The sequence below is a fragment of the Camelus dromedarius genome, chromosome 3, assembly GCF_036321535.1.
Source record: "Camelus dromedarius isolate mCamDro1 chromosome 3, mCamDro1.pat, whole genome shotgun sequence".
Lineage (NCBI taxonomy): Eukaryota > Metazoa > Chordata > Mammalia > Artiodactyla > Camelidae > Camelus > Camelus dromedarius.
The window spans coordinates 28,618,880-28,642,956 of NC_087438.1; the positions used below are offsets into that span (position 1 = coordinate 28,618,880).

At 40.8% G+C, this 24,077-nt stretch overlaps 1 protein-coding gene across 1 annotated transcript in view; it reads left to right on the forward strand.

Moving 5' to 3' along the window:
• The window catches only part of C7 (complement C7), a 47,620-nt gene extending 31,346 nt beyond the window's left edge, over positions 1 to 16,274 (forward strand). Inside the window, exons 13-18 of the mRNA XM_011000751.3 lie at positions 213 to 300; positions 2,510 to 2,642; positions 6,947 to 7,138; positions 10,738 to 10,828; positions 13,107 to 13,291; positions 15,009 to 16,274. Of these exons, the coding sequence (XP_010999053.3) occupies positions 213 to 300; positions 2,510 to 2,642; positions 6,947 to 7,138; positions 10,738 to 10,828; positions 13,107 to 13,291; positions 15,009 to 15,190 (871 nt within the window). The 3' untranslated portion in view covers positions 15,191 to 16,274. The remainder of the gene's footprint in view (positions 1 to 212; positions 301 to 2,509; positions 2,643 to 6,946; positions 7,139 to 10,737; positions 10,829 to 13,106; positions 13,292 to 15,008) is intronic.
• Positions 16,275 to 24,077: the final 7,803 nt, after the last annotated feature.

A 24,077-nucleotide genomic window follows, 5' to 3' on the forward strand; every position in this document is an offset into this window, starting at 1 on the left:
TTAGTTTTTGGAAGCTTGCGTTTATGTTTGTGTTTTCTATCCCAGGGTGTGATCAGATATTTGGTTCTGAGAATGACAAAAATAGCACATTAATGTACTTACATGAATGGAGTCCTTTCAGAGGCAAATGAAAAGTTCACTGTGGTATAAAATGTTTATTAAAGTGTGCAAATCCATCATGTTAATTATGTTTCGTTTCTTTTTCCTTTCAGATTGCTTGAACCACATTGTTTTCCTTTGTCCTTGGTTCCAACAGAATTCTGTCCATCACCTCCTGCCTTGAAAGATGGATTTGTTCAAGTTGGTTATAAAAGACTTTTTTTTTCCCTTTACATACACTCTTTGCTCCAAGATCTAGCTCTCTACTGATGTCATAATCTATTTCCTTGTTCCGTGATGAAATGGTGCTAAAAACATTTTATGTGTGCGTCTTAGTTTTAGTGGTAAGGGTTTTAGTCTGTGACTTTTCCTCTTTGGCTTGAGGTGATTAGAATTCTGCAGAATGCAGTACATCTCCTGTGGTAAGGGAAATCAATATCATCACCCAATGAATTAGAAATGTTATCATGCCAGAGGGCTGCTAAACTATTCCCATCCTGAACACTAAATAAGAATCTATAAGCAAGTTCTTCATAGAGAATGTTCCCTATTCTTTCCACTGAAAGAAACCTTTTTAAATTTTTCATAAATATGGGAGTTGGGTGAAGCATTAGGTTTATTCTAGGAGCCAGTAAGACTCACAGTCCGTGTCTGGTGAGATGTGGGTCATTGTACTTTGAGCAATTTTCTTGTTCATGAAGGAACACAAGTCATCTGCCACTTGTAATTCTGGGGAATTTTCTTGTCTTTGGGGTCGTATTAATTTGTACTCTTCCCACTCCCTGTTATGATGAGGCTTTGGTTCCAAACCCCAGTAAGTCTCCTCATGGCTCACATAGGAGCTATTTTTCGTCATTCTCTTGTTGCCACCAGCCTTGCTTTCTGCAGGAAGGATTTTGCCTTTCAGATTCCAGGCCCTTGAACATATACTCAGTAAGCATTTGCTAAAGTTTCCCCAAATGTAGGTACAGTTGGGAGCTGGAAGATGTAGGGGTGTGTGTGTGTGTGTGTGTGTGTAAGGAGAGAGAGAGAGAATGAACTTAGCATCGGTAAAACTCACACTGTCCCACTACAGTCACCACAATCCAGGAACTTCCTCAAGGAAACACTCTTGTAGAATGAGGCCAAGCAAACTCATACTGCAGCAGATCATGGAGCTGCTGTCTTAAACTCCAGCGCAGGTGATGTCCTGTAAGGAGCTGGGGATTCCAAACACTGTCTCGTGGACTGGCTGCATAGAGGCATCTGGGGAACTTAATAGATTGTGGCTTGCCCCTTGTTCTTTTTTTTCCCCCCTCATTCTGTGGGTTTGGGGTAGAGCCTTTTTTTTTTTTTTTCAGTTGTTACTTGTAGTTCTGACAAAGCCGGCCAGGTTTAGATACTGCTGAGTTAGACTTTCCCATATAGAAGTCCCTATGCAAGCAGAGGAAAGCCTAGGGGCTAGAACCAAAGCAGATCAAGTATCTTTCCCCGTTTTCTTCAAACCTCAACACCACCCTGGACCTCCTGTTTCCTACCAACTCCCATGGCAGAGCCAGACTGGGCCAGGGGGAGCTAGACTGGACTGTGAGAAGAAGAAGGCACCACAGAATTTTGTCCTAATGCCTAGAGCAGAGCTGGTCCAGCTCCGCGCCCTCTCCTGGGCCAGCTTTCTTCACCAAGCCCTGAAGTCGCAGGGACCTAGAAGGATAAGGAAAGGAACCAAAAGAGACCACACATGAGCATGAGTACTCCCCCAAGGCTCAGCCTTCAAATTCTTCCTTGCTTCACTGTGAGTCTTACCTCCTGGCATTACAAGCTAAAGACAAGTCCTTGAATCTGACCCAGCCATGGAGGCACGTCCCTTACAGGATGGGGCTGGGGAGAGTGAGGGGCGAACAACAACACTGTGCTTCCTCTAAAAGTCATCAGTGAGGAACTTAAACTTCCATGAACACAATTATAGATATCGAATATTTCTGCCTGGTCATAGCAGCATTTATTGGGCAATATTGTCAATGAACAGCCCATAACATCTTACTATGAATACTATGAAGAGTTGACTGACAAGGATATTTTCAAAATATAACAGTCTTGCCTGAAAATATAAGTGAAAAAAGTTACTTGGACAGTACCCACTAAAATAATTTTAGTAAAATATTTAGGTCAGTGCTTGGTGTTTGGGGAGCAATCAAAAAAATTCTAGTACAATGGCATTAATAACTTTATTTCAGTTAATGGTGGTACCAGAGTTGTTGGCTAGGATTCTACAGGGAAAAAGAATTTTACAATTTTCAAAATGGGTTACTTGAATGTAGGTTGCCTGATGATGAAATAAGTCATAATTTATGGGCCAAGTATATCTAAAGAAACATTTTGTTAATGCAAAATGGACATATTCTTCCTCTCTCCATCTTCTATTTCTGTTTAGGATGAAGGTGCCATGTTTCCTGTTGGGAAAGACATAGTGTATACTTGCAATGAAGGATACTCTCTTGTTGGAGACCCTGTTGCCAGATGTGGAGAAAATTTACAGTGGCTGGTTGGGGAAATGCATTGTCAGAGTGAGTGGCCTTGGATATAGGATCTAACTTAAGATGAAAGATGAAAAGATAACGTGGAAGAGAATGAATCAGGATAGATAACCACTCTCCGTATGTCTCGATTTCCTTTTCCTGAAAGGCTCATACGATCCTGTCCAAGTTTCAGGAATACTTTGTAAAAAACCCTCAGATTTCTCTAGTTGATGGTGCTTCTGTTAGGTAAGGCACATTTTATGGCAATTTTAAAGTTTCTGCTGCAACTTAGAATAGGTCAGGGAGCTGAGTTCTGGCTAAGACCATCAAGACAGTCTTTAGAGTTCAATTACTGGGGATTTACCACAATCTCCTTCCTTAAATGCTTTGGATCCTTTTCTGTTCAGATGTAGGCATCTGAGTAAGTGCTTCTGCATGTTGTTCCACCCTAACTCAATTCTCTGGCTTCCATCCCAGGTGTTACGATGTAAGATTGTTCAGCAGATGGATAGACAGAGCTACAGGGATGTATTTTTCCTGTGCCAGTTGGTCTGTGCTCTGTGAGGAAAGCTGTACTGCACGTGTACATTTTTTCTCTGAGATACGTACCTGTTAGTGAAATTTCTGAATCATTAGGCTTGATAGATACCACCAGTCTTCCAAGTGGTTGTACCAATTTACATCCCTACCAGGATCTGAGAATTTGAGGTTGCTCTGTATTCTCACCTATACTTGATATCATCTATCTTTAAAATTTTTAGATATACTGGTGAGTGTGTAGTGATATCTTATTTTCTAATCTGTATTTTTAAATTTGTATTTCCTCTGATGACTAATGTTAACCCTGTATTTATTGGCCATTTGGATTTTTTTGTGTGTATGTAAAGTGGCTGTCCAATTTTGGAGGCATTTTTTCTGTTGGTTTGTCTGTCTTTTTTCTTATTGATTTGTAAGGCCTTTTCTTGTTCTGTCTCTGTCTGTCTCTCTGTCTCTCGGCCTCTCTGCCCTGGAGTCCTTGAGAAGAAACTGCTGAAATAGAATATAAATATTCCCTAGCTGGGAGTAATAAAGCCAAAAGTTGGTTCTTTGAAAAGATTGCTTTCAAAGATACTTCTGCTTGAAGAACTTCTTTTCCTTTCTTGTGAATCTAGTGGTGAAAAATTGTTCCAGTTTTTGTTCATCTAAAAATATTCTTACTTTATCTTTACTTTTGAAGGATATTTTTTACAGGATAAGAAATTCTAGGTTAGCAGTTGGTTTCTTTAAACCCTTTAAAGATTTTATCGCACTGCCTTCTTACTTCATTGTTTTCTGGTGAGAAGTCAGCTCTCAGGTTTACTGTTTCTCCTTTGGAAGCCATATCTTTTCTGGGTGGCTGCTTTTGTCAATTTGTTGTTTGTCTTTGTTTTTCAGAAGCAGCTCTACTCTGGTGTGCCTAGAGGTGATTTTTTTGGTCTTTATCGTAGTTGATAGTCAAAGCACTCTTGACCCTGTGCTTTAACGTCTTTTGTCAAATTTAGAAAATTCTTGACCTTTGTCCTCAAATATTGCTGTCTCATTCTTGCTCACTTCTCCTCATGAGACACAAATGATACATTTTTAGAACAGATATACATGTACATACGTATGTATACATATATATCTTTGTTTTTCTCTCTCTGTTTCATTCTAAATATTTTCTGTTGATCTACTTCCCATTTATTAATTCTCTGAACAATTGAGCTTACTCTGCTTTCCGGAACTCCACTGAGTTCTTAATTTCACTTTCCAGTTCTAGCTATCCCATTTGCCTACTTTTCTATACCTTCTAGCTCTCTGTTGCAATTCTCCATCTTGTCATTTATTTTTTTTCCCAACATATTAATCATAGTTATTTCATGGTCCATGACTGTTAATCCCATTGTCTGGATCTGCTATAGGTCTGTTTCTGTCGTATTTTTTAATGTTAAATGAGTTTTGGTTGAATTACAGACTTCACATGTAAAAAAGTTAAAGAAATAATTTGAGACTTTAGATGATGGTAAAGATGTTGGTTTGCTTCTGGCAAGTGATGTGGCTGAACTAAGTCCAGTTTCCCTTTGCCCTCGGCTGTCACCGTTAAGGATTCTAAAGGAAAGTATGGGATTTCTACCGAGGCCTCCCCTTTGTAGAGGACTGGACTCTAATTTTGATCTCCCAGCCCTGTGAGACTGCTAAAAACTGTATCCAGCTATTCAGCCTCTGAGCTGCAGCTTTCTCCTTAGTTTAGCTGTCTTTCAGCAAATTAAAAAAATTTTTGTTTTTCAAATTTATAAATACCTCAAGGACAAAGGCATTACCAAATATTGTAATCACTACTTTAGACTTCCCTTTTCTCTGGAATCTTGGACCTCCAAACTTCCACTGCTTTGGTTTTTCTCTGATGCTGTCAGGAATATTTTTCCTTATAATTTTGTATAGCCTTTCTATTTGTCTTGGTGGGAACAAGATTGTGGAAGCAAGAAATGTGTCATGGCCAGAGATAAACAAATTTGATGATAGATTTTTTTTTTCCCATTTTTAAAATTTTTATTTGTTTTTTTTATTTTTATTTATTTATTTTTGGTGTGGAGGGGGTAATTCGGTTTATTTATTTATTTATTTTAATGGAGGCACTGGGGATTGAACCCAGAACCCTATGCATGCTAAACACACACTCTACCCCTGTGCTATACCCTTCCCACCACTGAATTTTTTCTTTTTTTAAAAATAGACTTAATTTTTTTAGAGCAGTTTCAGGTTTACAGCAGAATTGAGCAGAAAATACAGAGTTCCCACATAGCCCTCCCCACCCACACGTATATACTCCCCTGCCCTCAACAACCCTCATCAGTGTGGCATATTTGGTACAATCTATGTGAGGCAGGAAGCCCCATAAAAGGACCGGCAGGACCCCTAGGCAGGGCTGCTGCTGTCTTCACAGCACCGTCAGGTTCCCTGGCCGGGAAGCTCTATCTCACTTTTTGCCTCTAAAGTGGCTAACTTACACCTAGAATTCCATTGGGTCTCTGAGCTCACTTCTGATTGGTTGTTTCCTTCACTCCTGATTGGTTATTACTCTCACTTCTGATTGGTCCACTTCCCTAACTTCTTCTTTTTTTTTTTTTTTTAACATTTTTTATTGATTTATAATCATTTTACAATTTTGTGTCAAATTCCAGTGTTCAGCACAATTTTTCAGTTATTCATGGACATATACACACTCATTGTCACATTTTTTTCTCTGTGAGTTATCATAACATTTTGTGTATATTTCCCTGTGCTATACAGTGTAGTCTATTCTACAATTTTGAAATCCCAGTCTATCCCTTCCCACCCTCCACCCCCCTGGTAACCACAAGTCTGTATTCTCTGTCTGTGAGTCTATTTCTGTCCCTTATTTACGCTTTGTTTTTGTTTGTTTGTTTGTTTTTGTTTTTGTTTTTTAGATTCCACATATGAGCGATCTCATATGGTATTTTTCTTTCTCTTTCTGGCTTACTTCACCTAGAATGACATTCTCCAGGAGCATCCATGTTGCTGCAAATGGCATTATGTTGTTGGTTTTTATGGCTGAGTAGATAGATTATTAGCTCTTTCAAGGCAGAATATGTGATGAGCATCTTGTGTACAACTTTATTGGCACAATATTGGCACTCAATAAATGCTGATTTTGAATGAATAAATGGATTTTCTGATGAAAATGGTGCAGAAATAGAATAGTACTTTATAGAATATTGTCCAAAGTCCATTAGAGAGATTGGCAAGATTTTTTTAAGCTTGAATTCTGACTTGATTTCATGACTATGCATATTTCTCACTTTTCTCCTTGTTTTTTCAAGTAGAAGATTTGAGCTAAGGAATGGAATGGGGTAAGAAAAAATAGAAATGGGAAACCAAAGAAGATTTAACATTTTTATGATTGCAAGGTTAAAGGTGGTTCTTTAAAATTTCAGGTAGTAAAATATCTAGTTGAATGTATGCTAATGACATGCAAATGAACACAGCTCTTGGGAAAATTCTGGTGGGACTTCACCAGATGAGAGAGAGAAGTAGCAGCTATGCAAAGTCTGGTTTTAACAGTAGGCTGGACTTAAGGCTTATTCAATTTGAATTGTCACATTGCCTTGAGGGCAGAGGTGAGAGGATGAGGACTGTATTGGTCTTCAGTTGTTCATGTCATTATCTGCCAGGCACGCTGGGACTTGTCTTCAGGGTGAACTCACCTCTTCCTCCTTGTCTGCTAATTTGAAGAAGCAGAACAAGTGTATCAGCACCATTCAAGACTGTCAATTTTTTTAAAAGATGGTTTAGGAAAGCAATGACCCTTGCATTCTGCTCTCCGTTCTCTTTAGAAATTGCCTGTGTTCTGCCTGCACTGATGGATGGCATGCAGAGTCATCCCCACAAAGCTTTCTACACAGTCGGCGAGAAGGTGACCTTTTCCTGTTCAGGTGGCATGTCCGTAGAAGGTCCTTCAACGTTTCTTTGCGGATCCAGCCTTAAGTGGAGCCCTGAGATGAAGAATGTCCAGTGTGTGCAAAAAGGTGAGTGGCTCCTGGTTCTGTCCAAAGATAACTGAACTCGGTGAACTGGGGCTAGTGAGAGTCCCTGTGGTGGTTCTTCAAGGCATCGGACCACCATAACTGTGGGTCATTCCCTCCCTCCCTACCTCCCTACAAGAAGGAGGTCAGTTCATAGACCGGGTAACAGACTTTTTTCATGTGGCACAGACAGACTCACAGAATTCCAGGAAAGGCAAGACTAGCCCTGGTGATTCTGTAATTTTAACATATATCCTTCATATCAAAGATTAGCTTTAAATCTATTAGGATGCCAAGAAAATAAAGAATTTCAAAAAGCTGATTTCTGGTTTCCTCGTGACTTTTTAAATGTACTTTTATAAAGTCCAGAGTTGAGGTCAAAATTTATATAAAATTCTACATGTTTCATTTTGGGGCTCTCAGAGTTTATCAGTATTATTGAAGTTGAAAATTTAAAAGCCTTTACATTTAACACTGCAAAGCAGGAGTTATTGAAGGAAAAGTATTGTAGTTTGTGAAGTTGTTCTTAATAATAGAAATCAAAATATCCAGTATTTTGAATACATGGAAAATTAAAATGTTCTTTTAAGAAGCTAAGGCAGGAAGAGACTTCGAAAGTCAAACTATTTCTTTTTAGAGATACTTAAGAGGGGGTGGATTTGTTTTCAAAATAACCTCAAACTTCTTTGCTTACATTTTTTAATAAATGGAAAAGATCAGGTTCATAGCAATTAAAAATGAAAAAAGAAAATCACACTCGCATTTTATTTTACTTATTTCTTGAGTATATGATTTTTAATTCAATGCTGAAATTGTTTTCTGTGCTGAAGATGAAGACAAGATTCCATGAGTAATAGTAGTAGGTGGATTAGATGTTCACAACTGAAAAGAGAGCAGGGTGTATGGGGCTCTCTGTGACTGATGGTGGACCTGGGCTGTGATGTTAAACAAGTCACAGATGACAGAATGGGAGGGCAGTGTGTCCACCGGAACGCCCGCCATGCTGGTTCCCGCGTGCACTTTAGCTGTCAAAGACCCACATCAGAGACAACTGCTTTGTTGTCCACGTGCACTGCAGCATAACCGTGAGTTCATTGAGGATAAAGTAATGGACCTGTACCAATAATGCCGACATTAAAGAGAACAATGTGCAGTCGATGACGGTGCTCTTTTCTTCCAAATGAGATTAATACTTGTTTTCCTAAAATGTCTTCTTCAATCACTTTGTAGCACAATTTGGTATGAATTTTCTCAGCAGCAAATTTTATTATGGTTTTAATTAAGGATGTTTTTGAGACCTGTGTGCTTTTCAGAAGACGTGGATAACAGTAATAACTCCCCTTAAACTAAGCCCATCACAAACAAAAAATCCGAATCTTGTCAGCCTCTAGAGTTTTAAAATATCTGTTGTGTAAGTGTTTAGTCTTTTTTTTTTTTTATTGTGGTAAAATACACAATTTTTAACCATTTTAAAATGTGCAGGTCAGTGGCATTAAGGACATTCCCATTATTGTTCAACCATCAATACCATCCATCTTCAGAACTTCTCTGTCTTCCCAGACTGAAACTCTGTACCCACTAAACACTAGTCCCTCGTTTGTCCCCATCCCTGTCAGTATTTAGTCTTGATGTGAGGATATTTGATTTTAAAATAGTAAAGGTGCATACGGTAGGTGGACCCTAAGAGTTAAACTATGAAGATAACAAAGCTGTGTTCTTTTTAAATGCCAAAGTCTTTGGTTTAGGTAATTCTACAAGTGATCGTTCACTGAGAAATTATAATAACTTTTAGAAAATATTTACAATCTGAAATTCCATCCTTATGAATGATTAGCAAATAAACGAATACAAATGAAGAGTTAACTTATATGGCTTAATCATTGAACTTACATTTAGATCAAGCTTTCTCGACCCCAACATTACTGAAATGCCTGTAATTCTTTGTTGTGGGAACCTGTCCTGTGCATTGTAAGATGTTTGGCAGAATCTGGTCTCTTCTCACTAGATGCCAGTAGCATTCTACAGGAGTGACAACCAAAAATGTCTGTAGACATTGCCAAATGTCCCCTGCGGAGCAAAATTGCCCCTGGTTGAGAAGCACTGATCTAGATAATACCATTAAAATATTTTATTTTGGAATCATTTTAGATTTTAGAAAAACTGCAAGTATAGTTTCCATATACCCTTTACCCATCTTCCTGTAATATTAGCATTTCACACCCCTTGACAGTTTTGTTGGTCAAAACCCAGCTGCTAATATTAATTATTACAATACTATTGCCTAAACTACAGGCCCTATTCATTTATCACCAGTTCTTCCACCAGTGTCCTTTTATGGTCTAGGATCCAATTCAGGACACTACACTGCATTTAGGATAATACCCTTTCAAAGAAAAATGTTCAAAGAATAAGTACCTGCTACAGACGTTGCTAGACATAGCAGGCATACTTCGCCTTGCTACCATATTTTCAAGTTTATGCCTTCCTTGTTCATGAGATTTTCCTGTCATGTCTAAAGTTCTTAAGTTTTCCAAAGTAAGGAATTCCATGACTTGTGCACCCATTAAACATGTCCTTCAGATAAATGACTCTTACAGATATAGGAAACAGGTAATTAGCTTTATAATGCACAAATACAGGCCGCTGAATTCCATCTAATGAAGCTGGTGGGAAGGTGGAAACAGCAGGGTGTTGTAGATGGTTTGTGTTGGAATCAGGCATAGCCCAGGCCATGGCAAATTATGCTCTTGTAAGTTGGACCTGTTAAAATTAGAATGATGGTTGGCTTTCTATCAGTTTGTAGAAAACATAAAGTGGTGGAGAGGATTTTATTAATGTAAGTATCTCTAGACATTTACTCACTGTGGAGGGAAGACCACTTGATCATTTACATGTTAAGAGGTTATTATAGCTGTCCTTGAGATCTGAGAGTTCTCCACATATAGGTCAAGTTATGTTGCTGCTTTGTCCTGTTATAGGCACAGCGGGCAAAATTCAGTCCACACAGCAAATGGTTTTTAAACCCCACCTTCTTTTTTCAAACTTAATTTAATTTTTTTTTTATTGAAGTACAGTCAATTACAATGTGTCAATTTCTGGTGAACAGCACAATGTCCCAGTCATGCATATACATACATGTATTCGTTTTCATATTTTTTTTTTCCATTAGAGTAAACCCCACTGTCTTGATGAAAGGGAGCCTACTCCATTGGCCTTCAATTCAGACACAGCTGGAGTTAAACCTTGGCTTGGCCAATTTAACTAGCATGAATTTCCTAACTTTTCTGACTCTTAATTTCCTAATCTCTTAAGTGGGCATTGCTCAGAAGGATTAAATATCACCATGTATAAAAAGTGCAGGGCCAAGAGTAAATGCTGAAGAAATGGTGGCTATCATGACCAATGAAATTATTTGTAGGGTGCTTCTAGAAACACTCTATCTCTTATAAAATGCTTTGCAGCTAAAGCTTTTTTTTTTTTTTTAGAAACTTGTTGCACTTCAGAATATTCCAGAGCCTGTTTCAACAATTAAAATAATACCTTGTTTGCTACGAAGAAGCTCTTCTCCTAACAACCGCATCTCTGTTATCTTTTTCTTTTAGACGCCCCTTTGGTACAGAAAGTGCCTGAATGTCAGCGCTGGGAGAAACTGCAGAATTCAAGATGTGTTTGTAAAATGCCCTATGAATGTGGGTAAGCTCTCTCTAGGCTCACCTCTGTCTGTTTTATTTTATTCAAAGTAAATGGGATGATTTCTTAAGACAGTAGTCTCTGTTAGATGGAAGGTGTTACCTACCAAGGGTTAAGGGTCCTTGCATTTTAATCTGGTCCATGTGCTGCCTGTCATTTGCCTGGGTTACCAGGACTGATGGATTGGTGGTGTAAAGCAGTGTTCTAAGCTGGCTGGTGAGAAAGGCTGAAGGAGCGTTTGAGCACTGCTCGTTCTCTGTGTAAAACGGGGCAGAATGACAAAACTGTCATCTGAGAATTTAGAGCTTGAGGAGATTAGTGCTGAAATTCCCTTGACATGTAAACTCTTAAAGCAATAATAAAGCAGCTGCTTTTCTGATTCTTGAAGTAGATTTGTGTTATAAGAACATCACCCAACTTGAAGCCCCTCCATTGTAGAAGGATATCTGAAGCAGTTACTAGATGTCAGATGCAGATGGCACAACTAAATGGGGACAAGAAGAGGTTTACTGGTGGGACTGTTTACAGAAATGTGGGGAGAGAAGAGGGCAGGGCAGTCCTCCTGGACTGGTAGGAGCTAGAGTACACAGTATATCCATGTCCAAGCCTGAAGCGGGGAGAGAGGAGCCTTGACAACAACTGGAGACAGAGAGGGCTAGCTGAGGAGGAGTTGAGAAGGGGCTGAGTCCCTCATTTTAGGGGCCTCAGTGACCCCTCAGGGGAATACCCCCCACACTCTCTTCCCTCCCTCCAATCTCCTGCACCCCCTGCTCCCCACCCTGCTCCCTGACCATTGATCAAACACACCTGAAACTAGAGGACAAGGAAGTCTGTTGATGTGGTCCACACGCGTCAGCCTCTCAAGCAAGATGGAAAAGAGTGGAGGGTGAATCGGGAAAAGCAAATGGGAGATATCCTGTGCCACAGACTTACTGGCCATCTTTAAGGTTAAGAATAGAAACACACATTTATGAGCCAATTACTTGGCTTTCAGTTAGTATGATCATTAAAACATATATCCAACTCCTTAAACACCTACATTGGTTAATGATGATTGCAGTGGTGTCTTGTAAGAAATCACTTCTTGTATGAAGGACAATATAACTGAATAGTATAGATGGAAATGGCCAGCCCAGAATATTCTGACTGTGCTGTTTTATTAATTGTTTTTTACTTTGATTCACTTTCATCCTCTTTCCAACTTCTCTGATTCATTTAGTTTATCTGCACCCTGTTGTTTATAGACATGGTACGAGTTTTCTTAACAAATACTGATAACAAGGTAGGTGACCTTGTAAGGTCTCTGCCCTTTAACCTGAGTCATTCTATTTAAAGTTTAAATAAACAGATAGAAAAGAGGTACAAGGATTTGTTTCTATTACGTAAATGTCCAAGTAAATTTAGCTCTTGGTCAGAGAAGAAAACATTAGAGCTAGACATATACATAAGTAAATATAGATTCTGTCTGCTATTCAAAAATACCTTGGGGGTGGGAATAGCTCAGTGATAGAGTGTATGCTTAGCATGTATGAGGTCCTGGGTTCAATCCCCAATATTAAAAAAAAAAGTGCAATTTCTTAAAAAAAAGCCTTGTTGTCTAAGGTTTCACTATAGTAATGGCTTCCTTACCCATCAGCATTCAGAAATGTGGTTGTTTTAGTTAGTGACATTTCAAATAGTTGGCACTATTTTAGCACCAATGCTTAAGAAAAAAAGCAACACATTTTATGGAAATATTTCTAAACTATTTTGCAAACATAGATACTCTAAAAATGGCATTGAAAAAAAGAGTTCATCTTCCCTTGAGGATTCAGTCATCAACTGTGGATAGTGTTGTGGACATGCACTCTCAGGGCTGCTGGGCTGGAAGGAGCTACTTTCTCCCGCAGTCAGTGGTGCCACTTGACTAAGAAGTCTCTGAATGTTTGATCTTTGCTGATTTTCTGTCTCCTTTGTTCTCAGTCCATCAGCTGTTGCTAGCATACGTTGCCTTCCCTTCTAATTTGCTGTATCTGATCTGTTCTAGATGAAACTAGATCGACAGTAGATATCTAAGCTTGTAAAAATTGTGAGCAAATAAAGAGCAAAATATGTTCATTTTGAAGATTGGAGGGGGTCAGGCTGAAGTAATGAAGGGGATTTGCCTTTCCGTTTCATTGTTTTGCTCTGGGTGATAACATTGGAGGCTCTGAGCTCAAAGCCTCCCCTTTTACTTCTCATTCTCAGCTCTGAAGAATGAACATCTTGTTAAAAAAAAAGTAATTTAAAACATTTGTTTCAGATCCTCCTTGGATGTATGTGCTCGAGACGAGAGAAGCAAAAGGATACTACCTCTGACCGTTTGCAAGATGCACGTTCTCCAGTGTCAGGGGAGAAATTACACCGTTACTGGTAGAGAGAGCTGTACTCTGCCTGCCTCAGTGGAGAAAGCTTGCGGAGTGTGTCCACTGTGGGGAAAATGTGATGGTAAGGGGCATTTCATATTTGTAACCATAACAATGCTAAAGTCATAGTGAAGTTTTCAGAAATGCAGCTTTCTAGTTTGGCAGCAGATCAAAGCAGATCCCTGAGGATGTCAAAGACTGAGGCTAGTCTGAGAGTGAACTGTCCTTTCCCACTGCCTTCTCTGGGGAGAGGAATGGATCAAGAACCTTCCCTGAGGGTCTGAATGTCCTCCCAAACATTATGTTCCACCTTCATGATTTTTGTTCTGTCCTGGTATTATCCATATTGTACTCATCTAAAAAAACAGACTCACACAAAAATAACAAAAATAACAATTTTTTTAAAAAAGGAAGTTTTTATCACATCCTTAACAGGAAATATCACTTGTCATAAATATTGGGTGACCGTAAAAATGCATACAATGAAATGAAACAAGTTTTGGTGATACTAGTCAGATGCTGCTCAAAGTTTGGGGGATGATGCTTCTTTGTGATAAGGGTTGTTTGGCAAGTGTTGGGGGATGTTGAAAGCACTCCAATGCCAAGCTGACACTTTCTCCCAGAAGTACTCAGAAGGATGTGAAGAGAAGAGAAAAAGAGGTACCACTTTCTCAGTATTTGCTGGTGCTGTGTCCACGTAGCACTCACAGTCATCTTGATAACCATCACCGGCTGGTCCACCTCTCAGGGTTTGGGCTTTACTATCAAGGGGGAAGAGCGGAGTTCCTGGAGCCAAGTCCCTGCCCTCAGTTTCCCCGTCTGCAAATTTGGGAGCTGGACTGTGCGATCTGCAAGGTCTCTGCCAGCTCCTCAGGCCCTCCCCCTCCCGGCTGGTCCCCGCCGGGCACCTCTTCCCTCACTCGAGAGACGATGACACGTGCCACTCCAGCCACGTCTGGGCCACTTCTGGTTTGGCAGTCACCACACTTGGCTGGCTGACCTTGTTACCTTTCTTCTACGGACACCTGGCTGGTATTCCAGCCTCACACGTTCTGTGCACACACCGCTTTCCTCTCCAGCTTGTTTCTGGTTGGTCTTTACCAGATCTGAGGCTTTTTGAGATTCCTGCCCTTTCTCTCAAAGCAAGTTTTATTCCAATAATTTAATAGAAAACTTACAGGTACTAATTACTATATATAAAATAGATTAACTACAAAGTCCTACTGTATAGCACAGGGAACTATATTCAATATCTTGCAATAATTCATAATGAAAAAGTGTGAAAGGAACATATACATAGCTGAATCACTATGCTGTACACCAGAAACTAACACAACATTGTAAATGACTATACTTCAATTAAAAAAAATCCATAATTCACCCCTCCCCACCCTCCAAAAAAGCAAGTTGAATTATTTTCTTGTCTCCCTGTTTGAGCCTTTTGCCCAGCTCCTTGCTGAGGTGTCCGCATTTGGTCTGGGCGCTGAAGGACCACACCAGGTTTGGGCAGCAGGTAGAGAGCTCATGAGGGGAAGAGAACTGCCCCTCTGGGTCCGGTAGGAAGCCTGGCTCCAGCCTCAAAAGCTGCTTATTCTGAGTGGAGCGAAATGCCTCCCTTTCCTGGTCCTGCTGCTTTTCCCGGAGGGCGGGGTGGGGGTGGGGGGATGTAATCAATTGTGTCACGCGAGGCAGAGGCGTCCAAAGCTCTCCAACCACCGCATCGTGACTTTGGATGGAACGCGCCTTGCCTCTCCCACCTCTGCGATGTGCCTTCAAGCCTCTCTTGCTTCTTATTGCAGCCCAGAGCAGCAAATGTGTCTGCAGAGCCGCCTCGGAGTGCGAGGAAGAAGGGTTTAGTGTCTGCGTGGATGTGAACGGCAGGGAGCGGACGATGACAGAGTGTGAGGCCGGGGTCCTGAGATGCCGAGGGCAGAGCATCTCCGTCACCAGCATAAGGCCCTGCGCCACCGAAGCGCCGTAGCTCCCGGTGCCCGTGGCCGTGCTCGGAGTCCCCCAGCCGCTGTGGCCGAGTGGAAACCTCCGCACAACCGGCCCGCAGACAGCTTCTCAGCGCGCAGGCACGTTCTTCGTCCTTGCCCTGGGGTCCATTTCTCCCAACTCCCAGCCGCCTGTATAATCACGCAAACCTTTGTTTTCCCAAATCTGAATCCAGGTCTTCTTTTTCTTCTTTTTTTTAAATGTCAGTCAGGATGAAGGATATTGATGAACCTTTGCAGGAACTAACTGGGTGTTCTTGGAAAAATTGCTAATTTTTCTCGCCCTTGACTTTTTAATCTGAAAATTACAGGATTAGACTGGAGAAATCTGAATGCTCTGTGATTCTTTTTAAGTATGATTGACTCTGCCCTTGGTCAAGAGTACACTCTGTACGTTGATTCGGAAAACAGAAAGATTAGAGAGGCTGGCTTCCCTCAGTTAAAACCAAATACGAAGGGGACCTTGAATGGAAAAAGTCAGATATGATTATTGCATCCCAAGAGGTAATCTCAGACTTCACCCTATTGACTCAAGCACCACGCCTAGGGATCGCGGATGTGTGAGGAGATTGAACCATGGTCGTGTCAGAGTGAGATTCATCACGTAACGGTTACAGGGGCACCTTCTACCTTCCTGTCTGACAACAAATACAATTCAGGCTTCTGTCTGGGGCTTTTCTTTAGTGTGTGCCAAACACGAGACCTGCAATTTGCCCCCCTCCTCCCCTCTGCTTTTGTAGGAAGCATCATTCGTGCCTCAGCTATTGAGGGATTGCGTATTTGGGAGAATGATGTTCTCTAAAGGGGACACACAACTATTTTTCAGGGGGCTCTACAGGTAGATCCTGAAGCATTAGCCTTCTGTTTCTTCCCTATTCATCTTTCATCAAAACAAAATAGCAGCTGTGGGAGGTGAAATGAGTGGGCTTCAATGGAATTTAAAAATGTGCTTTTATATATAAATAATATCTGTACTTTTCTGATACTGATAAATATGTTTCAACAAAACTTTAGTTTAAATACTGATTAAAAAACTCATTAAAGATATTGTCCTTTGAAACGGAAAAATCTGTGTTATGTTTAATTTTAAGGAATCTTTCCATGAAGAATAGCTAATGTGCTTTTAAAAAAATATTTTTAAATTCTTTACACTACTTTATTCAGGTATGATTGACATGTAAAGAGCTGTACGTGAGTGCGGATAAGTATACATCCGTGAAACCATCACTGCTATCAGGGCCATAAACATATCCAATTATCTCCCAAAGTTTCTTCCCACCCTCATCGTTGTTTTTATAATGGTAAGAAAACTTAAAAAAAAAAAAAAAAAAGAAAACTTAACATAAGAACTTCCCTCTTCAGAGTATTGTTAGCTGTGGGCACTGAGCTGTGTAGTAGATCTCTCGAATTCACTTATCTTGTGTAACTGAAACTTGTTATCCTTTGACCATCACCTTCCCATTCTCCCTGGCCCCCAGCCCCTGGAAATCACCATTCGACTCTCAGCTTCCATGAATTTGACTATTTTAGATACTTCAAATAAGTAAGAATACAGTTTTTATCTTTTTGTGTCTGGATTATTTCACTTAGAATAATGTTTTTCCGGTCTCTTCATGTTGGGATTATTGGCAGAATTTCTTTTCTTAAGGCTGCATAGCATTTCATTGTATGTATACACATTTTCTTTATCCAGTCATCTGATGATGGACATTAAAGTTATTTCCTTACCTTGGCTACTGTAAATAGTGCTGCTATGAACCTGAGAGTGCGGGTATGTCTCTGAGATCCAATTACATTGGATAAATACCCAGAAGTGGGATTGTTTGATTATACTTTCTATTTTTAGTTTTTTGAGGAACCTCCATACTGTTTTCCATAATGGCAGTACCTATAAGTTCCTATCTGAAGTTTTAAGTCTGATCTAGGTCCAGCTTTATATATCAAATTGTCCTTTGAGGAAAGATCCAGATATAATATGTGGAAGTTACATATTAAATTGATTGAAGAAGGCAAGTTTAAATTGATTGAAGACAACAGCATCCAGACAATCCAGAGGTCAACTGCATTTGTTAAAGGTTATTATGGGGTTACTTTCTACCCTGGGTAGGGGGATAAGTTTGAAAAGTCCAGGCTTGGAGGCAGACCTTGAGACAAAGAGTTGAACAAATAATTTATTTGGGAGGAGACAGATCAGTATCCTTCCCCGAATTTCTCCTTTCATCTTAAGCTACATGAAGTTAAATGTGTACTACTTATGTCCTGCCACCCTCCTTTCCTAACTAATACCGAGGAAATGGTCAGCATTATCAATGCTGTAAGAGAATGAGGTCTGAACGAAAAAAATTAATTAGCAGATTTGACAACTAAGAGGTTTGAGAAGTAAGTTCACAGAATTAGTGAAGGAGAAGGAAGGGCTTGGTGAGTAGTTGGTGGAGAAGGAAAGGACCAGTGAATGAGGTTGCAGAGAGATTCTGTCTTGAAATACTAAATTTCATGCCTTTTTTTTTTCTTTTCTAAACATCCTTATACTTGGCCTCTCCTCTAGTTAGACAGAGACACTCACAATTGTCTATGAGAGAAGTGGGATCGTGGCAGCAGGACTGCAAGAGGAAAGTTACTTTCAACATTGTCTTTGAAAATGTTTTGAAACTTCCAAAATAAGTTCTAGAATATCTAAAGAGAAGGCTTTGAGGAAAGCTGGGAGGATTATTTATGTTATGAAAATAGACTGCAAGGAGAACAGAGGGATTGTGAGCATCTCCCCATCTGCCCCGCTCTTTGCCTCAAACCAGGTAAGGGCCACCTGGCTGGGCTGGGCTCTAGCCTTGGAGGAGAAAACAGAAAGTGCTGAAGTCAAAGTCATCAGGACCTAGTGGCGGACACAGGGAAAGGAAGGAATCAGCTGGTGCATTAACCAGCATCAGGGAGCTATGTGGGAGACAAGCCACATCCTACAGACCATCACTCACAGTTTAAGTGGACACTGTAAGTCATCCAGGGAAGAGAAGCTGCTTTGGAAGTTCTAATTGTGGCGGAATATGCCTTCTTGTGACTCCACACATTTCCTGATAATTGACCAACAGAAGTGCTGCTTATCAATGCCCTGAGATTTACTGAGCCCCATCGTAACTGCTCTGTATGTAACCTCCCTCCCACCATCAACAGTCCAGGATGCTTGGAATCCCCTTGAAACAGAGGGAGGGTTCTTGGTATTCAGATGGGGGAAGGTGGGGTTGCGGACTAGCTGACAAATTTCTCCTGGAGCCCTGAGTCGCCTGCCCAGCAACGAGCCAGGTAACTGGCTAATTTGATTGAGGGCTCCCCCTTTCAGCTAGGCAGCTCGTGGCTAATCCCAGCTTCACGTGGGACTTGTGAGCCCATCCTGTTGTTAAGTAGCCACCAGAGCTGTAGGTGCTGAGAAGCTGGTTCACCCAATGTTATGGAAACAACAGACCAGCCAAGAAACAAGCACCACTCGGAGGGTTGGAATACTCAGATTTATTACGCCGGTGGGCTCAGAGGGGCTTCTGCTCTGGAGCTCTAAGCACCTTCAAGACGTGTGTGTGAGGTTTTATAGGGTTAATTGTAAGCGTGGGATTTTTAGCCAAAAGGGCGCAAACAGCTCAGCAATATCACAAAAGGGAAGCAGGGAATCAGTAAACTAGAACTTTTCTAATAAGAACAGATCAGTTACCAACACTAATTAAACTTAGATTTATGAGTTAGGCCCAGCAAAACTCAGATCAGTAATCGACACCTGTTACACTTAGATTTACGAGTAGGCCCAGCCTGGCTTTTCCTTCACACCAACACTTCCTAAAATAGCTTCTTATGTGTCTGCATGTAAAATGTTAATCACTTTTCCTTTTAGCTAAGATAAGTATATTAATCAATATTTTTTGAACCCCACAGTTTATCATTTGCTCTATATTTTCTTCCTATACCTACCCAACTTACACCCCCATACACACCCATACTGACCCACCATAGGCATCCGGATTATTAGTAAGATGAACATAACAGCTAGTGAGGGCGGCCACCATAAACTTGAAGGTAAGATAAATTAAGGTGCAACATACTCTTGGGTGTTCAGGTGTATTTACGACTCTTTCTCTGAGGTAGGAGAGGGGGAGGAGAGACAGAAGAAAAATGAAAAGGAGAAGGAAGAGAGGGAAAGAGAGAGAGAGGGATAGAGAGAGAGGGACAGAGTGGGGGGGGAGAGATTGGAGCATTCTCAGGATAGAAGCAGCAGAATCGAGCAGCCACATTAATCCTACTACCTAACAGTCCACTGAGCTTTTTCTCCCTTGATAGACTAGTTAAAGGCTATTAATACTTCAGCTAGAAATGGAATGAACTGTTCTCTTTCAGAACACTGAAAGCAGAAAGAGAAAGCAGAAAACACTGAGCCAGAAAGCAGCTGCAGTAGGAGGCAATTTCCGTTAATATCTGAGAAACCAGAGGTGTCTGCATGCCTTTCAATTACCTCGGTCTTTCAGGCAGTTCACTCGTTTGGGGATGGGAAGGCTGATGGTGTGATAGGAGTCCCTGCTGTGACAACCAAAGCGCCTACAATTTGTCTTTTTATTTATTCCTGTCAGGCCAAGCTCCAAATTTATACTCAAAACATCAATCACATAAAAATTTTGCTTTTCAGCCAAGGGTTAAGAAGACCAGATGGCAAGACTGTCATTGTTTCAGAAGGGGTGGGCTGAAGGGAGAAGGTAGGCAGAAGAAAGAAAAATAAAATGTTCTTTTTGATTCACAGGCTGAGGACAATTTCCTGTAAAAGGAAAAACATGAAGAACTGTGCTGTTATCATTGTTGTTTCCAGGCAGCCGTGTGAGAGAGGACTGGTGCTGAGTTCTGTGGGAGGGCCCTCAGGCCTATAACCGATCACTGATGCTCAAAACAGAGAAGCACTGACTGAAAGAATAAAGCCAACTTGCAGCTGAATGAGGGTCCATTACGGAGTGATCTGCCAACCAAGTTGGCTGGGAACACAGACACGCCAAAGGAATTTTCTGTAGCAGTGAAATGGAATTGTCTCATCAGAGGAAAGTCCTACCAGACATCCTAAGGAGAACGTGATTAGCGTGAAAGTCTTAGGGCTAGTGTGTTATCAGATCACGTGCAACTCAAGTACGCACCATGATGCAGTGAATGAAGGGTTCCAGCTGAACCCTAAGTCAGGAAGCTCTTCTCTGCACAGATACCGAGTGCCGGGGGGGGGGACAAAACAAAACAAAACAGAACAAAACCCATGGCTTTAGTAAGCAGGGAAATCAAGAAAAAATTTCCTGGAAATACATTGCAATGTGATTTAATCACCATACCAATAAATATTTAATTCTTGCTGTTAACAACAACAACAAAAAAAGATAGAGCCTCTTTTTGACCACTGTGCAGCTGAGGTGTTAGAACGTTGGTCAAGCTAATCCTCGGGATTTACTTCTGAGACTATTTGGAGGAAGTGGTAGGTAAGGCAGAAGGAAGGATTTCTTATCTTGTGTTTTTCGGTGGCTCCCAAATCAAAAAAGAAGCTATGAGTCACATGTATTTAGAAAATGTGTTCTCCAAATTTATCTTGCTTTCAGGATAACCACATAATTCAATAAATAAAATCCAGGACAGTGTGTCCAGAAGGAATACAAATAAGTAAGATTGTTTTGTTGGATAAATAAAGTTTGACAAAGTAGAGATAAGAAGCAAATGCCATTTTTCAGGTCATGACTTGGTGATTTTTATACATACAGACCCAGACCCAGACCCAGACCCAGGCACAGGCGGAGACGTGCAAGTTTTTGTGATGAATCCCACCGTCCTTCCCTCATGTGGCTCTGGACTCTAACAGTGTTTTCTATTGGCCCAGTTTTGGGGATACCTGCAATAAATCTGAAAGAAAGAGAAATTCCAAGAAACGATAATTCCCAGACTGCAGCTATAGAAAATTGCTCATCAGAGAGTTGCTCTCTGTCAAGGACGTAGATCAAGGCCCCTGATGAGCTCTGGGGTCGTTGCTACCACGTCTCACTGACGTGCGTTCTCCAGGTCTCTGCTTAGGTTAATCTGAAGGATGGTGGTGGGGTTGGGACTACATCAAGTAATAATAAAACACTGTGAGATAATCTTTGCTGTAATCTTGGAGTCTCTGGAGGGCCCCAGAAGATGCGCCTGGTCTATTTTATCTTTTAGAACTATGGAGGTGCAGGACAATTCCAATTAAGCAATCCCCATGGCTTCGTTCTCTGGGAGCCTATTTCTTTCTTCCCATCTGGGATATTTTGTTCTCCTCCTTTCTGGTAAAACTGCCTTCTTAGCAGGGTCAGCCAAGCTAAACGTCCCTGATTTACCAGCAGAACACTGGGCTCTCCCTGTTGGGTTAGAGGGCAGAGTACTGAATTGCAAAATAATGTGATTCAGAGTGCTTCCAAGCAGTGCTAGCCCATTAGGCAGTCTGTGAACATCACAGAATCTCTATCCTAAAGTAAACACAAGTTGAAAAATGATTCCATGTGCAAATAAGAGAGAGGCAAGCAACGGGAGAAAGGCTGAAAAACAAATCTGTAATTTCTTCAAGAGTACTCGACCATCCTTTTCTTCTATGACTTGAGTTCCCTGAGACGCTCAAGAAGTCTTTCTGCCCTGAGTAACATGCCTGTGTTCTAACCATACGGATGAACCGTGAAGGGGCCACTGGAGGACTGACAGGCACCAAGAGGGGCTGGTGGCAGCTCTCTGAGAGTGAACAGTAGTGGTTGGGAGGGGTTCATAGAAATAAATGTTGGGGAGAGCAAGTAGATCCAAATTTCTCCCGTCACACAGCCTCACGTGGATTACTCTGAGTGATAGCAGAGCAAGTAAGAAGGCTTTGATGAGGAATCGCAGTGAGTAAGAAGCAGTCAGGGCAGGAATTACCTGCTACTGAGCTGGGATCTTCAGACTAGAGAGGCCACCTTATCATCAGCCCCCCGAGAATGGCCACCACATTCCCAGGGCAAGGGACACGGCCACATGGGTCGGGAGTGGGATCAGCAGCTGGCTTTAGGTGCCAATCACTGAGTTTATGTTAAACTGTGCAATTCTTATAGTAAATTTGTTAATATTGTTCACATTTATATTATATAGTTAACATTTACTCAATAATGATTCTGTGTGAAGTTTCTAAGTGCTTTGCCTGTATGTTTTAATCCATTTAATCCTCACAGTAGCACCTTGAGGTAGATAATTAGTAGCTCAATTTACAGGTGTGGAAATTGAAGTACAGAGAGGTTAAATGTTTTTCCCAAGTCACACAGCTAGAAACGGGTGAAGCTGGAATGTGATAAAATGAGTCTTGGATATCCTTGTTGGGGTGAATCCTTCTAAGATTAGGGTTTAGATAAAGATTCAGTTGTGATCGGTGTTTCACGTGACCATTCTACCTAATTTCCACCAATCAATAGTAAGGAAGCCTCTTTTCTCGTTGCCGAGATGGGTGGAAAGAGATGGTGGGGAAGGACATATGCAGAAAGTCTTGTGTCAGTGAACTTAGACTCTTGGTGAGAATGTCCTGTTGTTCTGGGTGACTCAGCCCAAATTCTGTGATGACTCTTTGCCCCATGTTCTGAAGTCATTTTGTGCAATACTGTAGCTACTAGCTACATATGGCTACTTAAATTTAATTAAACTTAAAATAAAAAACTTAATTCCTCAGATGGACCAGCCACATTTCAAGTGCTCAGTTGCCACATGTGGCTGGTCTAATATGAGGAATTAAGTTTTTAATACCATATTGGTCAGTGCAGATATAAAATATTTCCACCATTGCTAAGTTCTATTGGAAATGTCATTTGACTTAAAATAACCTTCCAAGAAGTCAACTAAACCCTTATCTCTTGCCTTCCTTTTCTTGCTCTGTTTCATGGGTGTTATGCTTAAGAATAGCTTCTGCTCCATTAAGAATTTAATGAAAGCCATTACCCAGAAAATGTACCTATGCAATTATACACAGAAATTTGCATTTGACTTCAGTGGGATCATGGACTCTGTATGTAATAGTTACCCACCCACCGGGGCATAGCAAATTGCCTTAGGACTTAGTGGCTTAAAACAACATGGATTTATTATCTCATACAGTTTGGTGGCTCAGGAATTCAGGAGTGGTTTAGATTAGTGATTCTGGCTCAGGACTCTCATTAGATTGCACTAGAGTTGCCAGATATAGCAAACAAAAATGCCAGATGCTGAGTTAAATTTGAATTTTAGAAAAACAACAAATAATAATTTAGTATAAATGTGTCCCATGCAATAATCAAGACATATTTTTACTAAAGAAATATTCATTGTTTACCTGAAATTCAAATTCAACTGGGCATTCCGTATTTTATCTCCTAATCCAGTCAGTGTGTTAACTGGGGCTCATGGATTCATTTTGAGGTGGCTCATTAATGAAACGAGCCTAGCAAGTTAGCTTCGGTTGTTTGCCGGAGGCATCAGTTCTTGGCCACACAAACCTCTATTTGGGCTGCTTGAGTTTCCTTATATTAGCAGCTGGCTTCCTCCAGAGTGGGTGATTCAAGAGAGTGCAATACCATTTATGACCTTGCCTTGGAAATCACACTCTCTCATCTCTGAACTATTGTATTTTAGTTTTGTTTTGGAGGGGGAGGTAATTAGATTTATTTACTAATTTTAACAGGGTTACTGGGGACTGAATCCAGGACCTCATGCATGCTGAGAACGCGCTCTACCACTGAGCTACACCCTCCCCCTTGAGCCATTTTGTTGATTGCACAGGTCATTTCTGTGGACCATGGGAGGAGAGCACAACACCAGCAGGCAAGAATCACTGGGAGCCGTCTTGGAGGCTGGCTCCATCCTCTGGAATTT